The sequence below is a fragment of the Hyperolius riggenbachi genome, chromosome 12 (genome assembly GCF_040937935.1).
Source record: "Hyperolius riggenbachi isolate aHypRig1 chromosome 12, aHypRig1.pri, whole genome shotgun sequence".
Classification (NCBI taxonomy): Eukaryota; Metazoa; Chordata; class Amphibia; order Anura; family Hyperoliidae; genus Hyperolius; species Hyperolius riggenbachi.
The window spans coordinates 111,915,101-111,924,691 of NC_090657.1; the positions used below are offsets into that span (position 1 = coordinate 111,915,101).

Sequence of the window (9,591 nt, forward strand, 5' to 3'; positions counted from 1 at the left end):
TCAGTTTTTGGCCTGTCTGCTCCAGCTACCTCCAATACTTAGCACTACAGATATTTTATGGCTGTCTTGCTTCTGTTATCCATTGCTCAGGTGAGTTTACGTAAAAAAAATATGGAGTGGGGATAATCATTTTTTTGTGTATTATTTCATTCCGTAGGATGTCATGAAGAATCATAGGATCAGCTTACATGTCAAGCTGAACTGACACATGATCACATGATCCTGACTAACCATTCAGTGCCTTACATATTTAATTGGTCGCATGCTTCTCAGTGTTTTAGCCATATCAAAAGAATATTGCTGGCCCAGCCCCACCCTTCTTCATAGTCATAAATATTAATATATGTTTTGTTGGCCATATTGCTCTATGTTCTATTGTTTTTTTAAGGCATTTTATAATGTATGTATGCATATACTATGTGCTTAAGATAAACTTCTTTAAAGTGTACCTGAGGCAACGTGAAATGATGAGATAACCATGTACAGTGCAAAACCTATTAATAACAAGGCTGTTTTACCGGTTTTATTTTGCTGTCTGAAAGAGTTACTTTTTGGGCATGAAGTGACAACTTCTATCTAGTCAGTACCTTGTGGGGAATATAGTAAATATCACTGATAAGCAAATTGCAGCCATACAAAATTTTTCCTGACAGAATACAACTTCTGAGAGTAAGGGGAGATAGAAAAAGGTCAATATTCATGTATTTTCATTTCGGGACACTTAATAGGCTGCCACTGAGTAGAGGCAACAAAACATTCAATCTAGTTTCATAGTTATTTGGGTTGAAAAAAGACAGACATCCATCGAGTTCAACCAAAAAATAAAGTACAACACCAGCCTGTTCCCTCAAATATCCCTGTTGATCCAGAGGAAGGCGAAAAACCTTTACAAGGCCTGTTCCAATTAGCCCCAAAAGGGAAAAAAATTCCTTCCCGGCTCCAGATGGCAATCAGATAAAATCCCAGGATCAACACCACTGGGCATTGCCTAGTAATTATAGCCATCGATGTCTTTCAACGCAAGGAAAGCATCTAAGCCCCCTTTAAATACAGCTATAGAATTTTCCATAACTACTTCCTGTGGCAATGCATTCCACATCTTAATCATTCTTACTGTAAAGAACCCTTTCCTAAATAAATGTCTAAAACGTTTTTCCTCCATGCGCAGATCATGTTCTTTAGTCCTTTGTGAAAGCCTAGGGACAAAAAGCTCATCCGCCAAGCCTTTATATTGCCCTCTGATGTATTTATACATGTTAATTAGATCCCCTCTAAGGCTTCTTTTCTCCAGACTAAAAAAAACCCAGTTTATCTAACCTTTCTTGGTAAGTGAGACCTTCCATCCCTCGTATCAATTTTGTTGCTTGTCTCTGCACCTGCTCTAAAACTGCAATATCTTTCCTGTAATGTGGTGCCCAGAAGTGAATTCCATATTCCAGATGTGGCCTTACTAGAGAGTTTAACAGGGGCAATATTATGCTAGCAGAGTTTTTACTTCTCTTTTAGGCTTCTTGCACACAGGGACGTTACAGGCACACGTTAGTGCAGCCTGTAACGCTCCCCTAACGCACAGCAATGTAACACAAGTGGGCTATTCACACTGCCCACGTTGCGTTACATTGTAAAGCAGCAAAGTGCTGCATGCAGTGCGTTCTCCGCGGCTAAGCCGTGTTAGACTGTTTGCACATGCTCAGTCATGTTGGGGAGGAGGGGAGAGCAGCCGGGCACAAGGCTAATTAATATTCACTGCACTCAGTGACGTGCAGTGTTTACTTCCTGGAGCGGCCGCTCTGTGCGGCGATTGGCCGGGCGGGACCACGTGATGCCACATGCGTCCAAGAGTACGCATCACGGACGCCAGAGTGAGCTGCACAACGCAGCTCACTCCGACGTCCACACCAGAGAGCACCAGGCGTTGCGTTAGAGGCAGGTTATGTGCCCTATAACGTCCCCTAAACGCAACGTCCTGGTGTATAACTAGCCTTAATGCATCCAAAAATGTTATTAGCTTTAGCTGCAGCGGCTTTGCATTGATTACGATTATTTAACTTGTTGTCGATGAGTACTCCTAAGTCCTTCTCCAAGTTTGATGTCTCCATCTGTATCCCGTTTACTTCTTTTGCAAAATGTTTAAATATAAAAGTAAAACCATGGGATAGCTAAAAAAAAATAAAAAAAAGGAGTAGGAGGATAAATACAATTGTTTATCTCATCAGTTTATTTTCACCTCGGGTTCACTTTAATAGCCCAAACATTTACAAGCAGGGGTTACTGGAGTGGAGTAAAGAAGTTATTTACAGTGGAGTAAGGAAGTCATCAACAGTTAATGTTTCCAGCCAGGACCTTCTTCAGGGATTGTGCTGCTCACGTACGCCCCCCTTCCCCAGTGCCATGCTGCTGGACACAATGGGCTTGATTCACTAAACCATGATAACTCAAATATCATACCTAATCAAAGATATCACACCTTATCAAATATATCACACCTTATCAAAGTTAACAAGCCTTATCAGAGTAGCAAAGCAAGCGCTACGAACCGGCAGGGGCTCAGTGCAGGACGAGTGCCAATGCCAATTAGCTGGCATAAATTCGTAGCGCCCTCTATGCTACTCTGATAAGGCATGGTAACTTTGATAAGGTGTGAGATCTTTGATAAGGTGTGATATTTGAGTTATCGCGGTTTAGTGAATTAAGCCCAATGTGTGCATGGCAGCATACATGTTAATAGTGGATTGGAATAAAGGGTAATTATATTGCTACTTCAATATCCAAACAATCAATAAACCGTCCATTTTGCATCTGCTCTGCGCCATCTGCTCTGCCCCGCCCAATCGCCACCACCACCGCCGTCTACAGCAGTTGCTGCTTTCCTGTCCCGCAGCTGCTCGGTCCCTCTATATTCAGCCTAGCGGCTAGCTGGAGTATGGGGCTCTCCATAAGCTGCTTCAGGCCAATGCTCCCTAGCAACAGGGAGAATTTTTATTGGTCCACTATGAACCAATGAGAATTCTCCCTGTTGATGAGGATTCTCATTGGTCTTTTACGGCTTATTGGGTATCTCATTGCTTCTTCTCTATGTGCAGGAAGCAAGTGGTGGCGGGACGCATAGCCCGGGACAGATGCAGATGCAACCGCCTGCCCGTGATTATCACGGACTGCACAGAAGTGCGGTCCGCTTACTGCGATGGATCCCATGAATCCATTGCAGAGTGACAAGAGTGAACGGCTCCCATTTATAAAATAGGAGCTGCTCACTGTCCAGTTAAGCGATGATTGGAGAACGGACAAAAATGTCCATTTTCCGCTCTAGTGGGATCACAGCCTTAAGGGAGCCAAAAAGGCAATGCAGAAGTTAAAAATCAATCTAATTTTTTTACTATGTAGCCTTTTCCCCAGGACGCAAAGCCGCATAACAGATACTGCTGAGCATGCCCATGTCTGCCCGACCCCCCTCTCCCCCCAAGACCAGGTTTCGATATATTCTCACCCCAAACAGCTGACCGCTCTGACACGGAGAGAGAGCGGGAGCACTTCCAGCGCCGCCACCGCAGAGCAGCCGCCGCCGTGCATCTCTCTCCTGCTCGTGATTCTCTCACATGTGACTCGGCGGCGGCTGCTCTGCGGTGGCGGTGCTGGAAGTGCTCCCGCTCTCTCTTCGTGTCAGAGCGGTCAGCTGTTTGGGGTGAGAATATATTGGCACCTGGTCCTGGGGGGGAGAGGGGGGTCGGGCAGACATGGGCATGCTCTGCATGCTCAGCAGTATCTGTTATGCGGCTTTGCGTCCTGGGGAAAAGGCTACATAGTAAAAAAAATTAGATTGATTTTTAACTTCTGCATTGCCTTTTTGGCTCCCTGAAAAAGTAAATAAAACATTGCAATAGAGATTTAAATTTCATTTTTGGTGCGAACAGTTACTCTTTAATAACTTGAAAGCTTTCATTTCCAAAAACTAGATTTAATCCAAGGAGAAAGATTTGACTTTCCTAAAATATGCAATAGGGGCTTGTTCCCACTATGAGCGTTTGCTAATTTTTTTTTTTATTTATTTATTTTTTTTTTAGCGCTGGCGATTTTGCAAATTGCCTTTAAAGTGACTTCCTATTACATTGTTCACATGTGTTTCAACTTTCTGGAAATTGCAAACGTGCTACCATTTTCTGAGCGCTTTGGCTCAGTGGAAGGTATAGGGAAATCGCAAAGCACTTGAAAATGTGCTTTGTATAGTGATTTCCTGAGTGCTTTTATGAATAATTACATTGTATTTATTCATTTCTGGCTACAAGAGTTCAATTTCTGACTAACGTTAGGAAGTGAAAAAAATCATCACCGAGCAAAAGTGCTTTTTTAAGCGCAAAGCGCAGGGAAAAGTGCTTTAAAAAAAAAAGCTCAATAAATTGCTCAGCGCTTGCAATAGTGCTGGCGATTTATAATGTGAACAAGGCCTAAGGCCTCGTTCACACTAGGGACGTTGCTGTATGCTTTTCACAGGGCATTGTGCTGTGCGCTTTGCTGGGTACAGCTTTTTACATTGACTTTAATGTAACAAGTTCACATCCATACGCTTTGTTACTGTCCATTTGAGAAATGTAGTGTTGCACGCATTTCTGTGCGCTGTGAAGCACACAGCAATGTAAGTAAACGGGTGCGCATTTTAAGTGTATAGAAGCACATAGCAATGTGCTTTGGAGATGCATTTTTTACTCCTAATTAAATATAAAAAATTTCAAATGAAAACAAATCTTTGACAACTGCTACATCAAATAAGCAAAACATGCTGAACAAAAACATGTTTAAGCGCATGTAAACGCATGGGTCAGCTTTAAAAAAAAAAAAAAAAAGTGCAACGCACTGATGCGTGTTATGAAACGTGCATCAAAGCATGCAGTTTGTATTGTGAGCTTAAATGCGTTTCTGAACGCACCCAATGGGAACAAGGCCGAAGGACTCTTTCTGACAGGAGGCTGAACTGTGTGCTTTACATAGTTACATAGTTATTTAGGTTGAAAAAAGACATCCGTCCATCGAGTTCAATTAGAGAACAAAGTACAACACCATCCTGCTCCCTCAAATATCCCTGTTGATCCAGAGGAAGGCAAAAAACCCTTACAAGGCATGGTCCAATTAGCCCTTAAAGGGAAAAAAATTCCTTCCCGACTCCAAATGGCAATTACATAAAATCCCTGGATCAACATCACTGGGCATTACCTAGTAATTGTAGCCATGATTTATTTCTGTGTTCTCTCAGCTGCCCACAAGTGCCATTGGGGTGCAATTAAAATACAGCCAAATGTCAGTGTTATGGTGCCCATACACGATACAATAAAAACGTTCGATTTTCCACTTTATTCGATCTAAATGATCGAATTGAATGAAAGTTGAAAATATTTTTTTTTCCGATCAAGAAATTTCGAACTATTATCCCGTTTTTTCGGGAAAAATGATCGGACATGCTGGAAAAATCTTTATATTCGATCTAACAGAATAATCGAACTAAATTATCTAATTGAAAAATTTTACCATGTATGGCCACCTTTAGTAACACCACACATGTCAACCCTTGATGCAGTGACTTTATTTACTTAGTTATTTATATAGCAGCGACATATTACGCAGCGCTGTACAGAGTATATATTGTTTTGTCACTGACTGTCCCTCAGAGGGGCTCACAATTTAGTTTCTACATAGCTATGGCCGTGCTCAGATGCAACTTCATATGCTAACAAGCACCCAGCCAGAGAGCAGCTGGCAGGCAGTGAATTCGCCGCCTTAAGCTGCTCATAGGAAAGAGGTCTAAAAGTGGCTATACATCGACCATCTAATTCGATCATTATAATCAAATTGAATGAAAATCAGTGCTGCCAAGTGCATGCCCGACCGACAAAGCAACCAATTTCAGGACAGAAATTGGTTGCATGGTCGATCACGCATGCTGCAAGATGTCGGTCTGAAGTTGGATGGTCGGGTGTGCGGCGGTACGGCGGCTGATTTTGGAATGAGCAACGAAACCCCCGCAGCAATGTATAAATGTGCCCCCCCCCCCATGTGTGCATTTATACATTACCTGTCCGGTGTCAGCCTCCACGTGCTTTCCGTCCATCTCGCCGGGTTCCACATACACTCACACACACTAGCAGGCCCATAGTGTCTGACGTCAGACGCTTGTACGCGTATATGCGGCTGTTACCCGGCAAGATGGACGGTCACCGCACGGAGGCTGCTACAGAACTTGTAATGTATAAATGCACACATTGGGGGGGCAGCGGAGGCAGCGGGCTTAGCCTATTCCCTAAGTATTTCATGCTGAAATTGGATGGGAATCAGCCTGTAGTATATGGGCAGCTTCGACAAGAGACAAATTTATCAGATTCTAATAGAGATAAATGTGTCTCTTTGTCGAATCTCTCCATAATAGTCTGGTCTATGGGCACCTTAAAAGTTTTGTTGATGGACAATTTTGTTAATTACCAGTAAATTGCCTTTGTTTACCCACTTCAGCCTTCATTTTTTTTCACATTATAGATCCGTGCAATTTTCACCTCCCATTCATTCGTCAATAACTTTATCACTACTTATCACAATTAATTGATCTATATCTTGTTTTTTCCACCACCAATTAGGCTTTCTTTTGGGTTGTACATTTTGCTAAGAATTATTTTTTTCTAAAGGCATTTTAATGAGAATATTAAGAAAATAATCGAATAAAATTCATTATTACTCAGCTTTTGGCCATTATAACTGTAAAAAAAATATGTGGGTTTCAATTATGGTAGCATGTATTAATTTGCCCATTTGTCCCGGCTATTACACTATTTAAATTATGTCCCTATCGCAGGTGCATTTTTTCAGTTTTGCAGCCATCACTATTTACAAGCACATACTTTTAAAAAAAATAATAGTAATATACCCTCTTGACATGCATATTAAAAAAGATCAGACCGTTAGGTAACTACTATTTATGTTTTTTTTTAAATTGCAATTTTTTTATTTTATTTTTTTAATTAAAAATTTTATTGGTATTTTTTGGAGTGGGGGAGGTAAACCGTTAATTTTAAATGTAATTGATTTTGTTTATTTAAAAACAATGTATGTAGATGCAGTTTTACTATTTGGCCACAAGATGGCCTCGGTCATTTTTTTTTTTCATCCTGTAAGCCTGCGATCACGCTTACAGGAAGTGAAGGGAGGACGTGAAATTTTTTTTGTTCAGAAAGATTGCGGCTTCTCCTAGAAGCAGTCGATCTTTCTAATGGGGACTTAGATCAATGAATGGGAACTGCATTTTCATTCATTGATCTCCGGGCTAACGAACGGCTGCACAGGAGCGCGCAGCAGCGCTGCAGCAGCCTTTTGGGCGTAGCAGCTACGTCCAAAAGGCTTAACTAGTTAATATGGAAGTTTGTAATTTGCTGAAACACACTTTTTGAATGGCTTAGCATTTTTTTTGTTTGCACCTCTTTTTGATGTTCTGCAGTTTCTCCTTGCTTGGGAAGCCAGCTGACCCGTCTATAATGTCTGTAGCAACTGGAAAAAATCTTCATTCCATACCTAGAAAGGTAAATTATTTTCTGAATATTGGGTGTATGTTGGAAAAAGTTCACTCAGCAGATCTTTTGAAAACAACACAAACCACATTTCTAGCCTTTGTGAATATTTGTTGTGAGTAAATCTTCAATTGAATTGTGGCCCTATTTTCTGGACAATATTTTGAATGACAAATTTTTAATTTTCACTAACACTTTCACAGACTTGTCTGTTATACTTATCCCTACATTGTTCCATCACTATTTTATATACCATTGTTGAACATTATAATGTCTCTATGTAGGGCCTGGAACCCACTAGCAGTACATTTCTAAGCCTTTTCTAAGCACCTGAATTGAAGAGCTCTTGCTAATGTAATGCTATGTGTGTGATCTCACTTGAGGAATGTGATTTTTTTTTTTTTTAAGTTACCCATAGCTTTTCAAATCACCAGCACTTACAAAAGTGCTGCTAGTGGGTCCCAGGCCGAACCTTGTTTAATGCGATAATGTGTCTTCCCTATCTATTGAACAGCACTGCGTAATATGTTAGCACTTCATAAATAAAGTTCAATAAATGAAGTTCAATCATAACATATGGTCACATTTTCACATTCCTAAAACAGTTCACTTGTTTAGATAAACCTGCATCAGGTATTGTTTCACAGGGATGCAAAGAGGCAGAGGCACTCGCTAAGCAAGGATCACATGCAGCTTTGCATATTTGCATTAGGTGTGACTGCCCATGTTAATTATTGGGCTTGTTCACATTTAATGTGATTAAAAAAAAAAAAAACTTACATCAGTGCTGCATTTTCCCACTCTTAGGGCTTGATTCACTTAAGACAAATAGCACTCCTTATCAAAGTTAACACGCCTTCTCAAAGTTAACACGCCTTATCACAGTAGCATAGCGAACGCTACAAACCACCAGGGGCTCAGGGCAGGACGAGTAGAGCTCTTGTTATTGCCATAAGTTTGTAGCGCTTGCTATGCCACTCTGATAAGGCGTGTTATCTCTGATACGGCATGCTAGTTGTCTTAGTGAATCAAGCCCACAGTGTGCATTATCTCCTTTAAAATCAATATCTGTTTTGTCTAACCGTGCGCATTGTAGCAGAGACGAACACTTGTAGTGTATTGAAAATTGCCGTACACATTGTCCGAATGCAACATGCGTCAATCCTCCCAAATGGCCTAGCAATAGCAATAATCTATTCAAGACACTTCCAAGACCTCTGAGTGCACCATACTTCACTTCATGATGCTCCACAAAGCAAGTCATCTGTGTATTCCTTTTTTTCCCAGCCTGGTTATAATCTTACCAATAAAGGTGTTATCTTAAAGTACCACTATAATGAAAATTTTTAAAATGTACATGTAAATGCACACATATAAAATTTACATTGGTTCCAGAATAAAATGCACTATAAATGTATTTTTTTTCCTATGACGCTGTCAGAGTATGTAGTAAAAACCTGATAGATCTGACAGGTTTTGGACTAGTCCACCTACTCTTTGGGGATTCTCTGGGTTTTCTTTATTTTCAAAAGCATTTAATGAACAACAGTTGCTAAGTCAGTTGGACCAACTGTTAGGCAGTTGGCCTAAACAATTTGCAAATAAGTAGGGAGGCTGGCCAGCATATTCCTATAGGTGGTTTCCACTGAGTGCTTTTGTAAAGAATGAAGGAAATGCTAAGAATCCCGCAAGTGGAGATGGGCAGTCCAAAACTTGTCAGGTTGTGTGACTTCCACTGAACCAGAATCCGAATCAGAGTTGCTGATCCTCCTCTTGTTCCCTTCACTGGAGTAGTCAGTTACCAATCCTGAATGACCAGCTGATTTTTTTTATTTTCCCTTCATTGGAGGGCATAGTTCCTTTACTGGATGTTGTGTGACCTCCACTAAAGGTGAGAATCCGAGTTCATAACCAACTAATCTTCAGGTTTCATTGTATGGAGGTCATTCTGCTATCTTCCATAGTTAGTGGCATTGTGTAGTACACACAGGGATCCTGTAACTTTGCATTTCTGCTTTTGACTGTATTATATTATTACATTCGCAGTGGA

The 9,591-nt window shown here is 40.9% G+C and overlaps 1 protein-coding gene across 3 annotated transcripts in view; it reads left to right on the forward strand.

The window, feature by feature from the left end:
• Nucleotides 1-9,591, forward strand: part of TMEM94 (transmembrane protein 94) — a 264,228-nt gene that overhangs the window by 184,826 nt on the left and 69,811 nt on the right. For all 3 annotated transcript variants that reach the window (XR_011025302.1, XM_068263426.1, XM_068263427.1), the window contains exons 26-27: nucleotides 5-90; nucleotides 7,472-7,553. Coding sequence is in view for 2 of the 3 variants with exons in the window: in XM_068263426.1 (XP_068119527.1) it covers nucleotides 5-90; nucleotides 7,472-7,553 (168 nt within the window). In the remaining variant the exon portion in view is untranslated. The remainder of the gene's footprint in view (nucleotides 1-4; nucleotides 91-7,471; nucleotides 7,554-9,591) is intronic.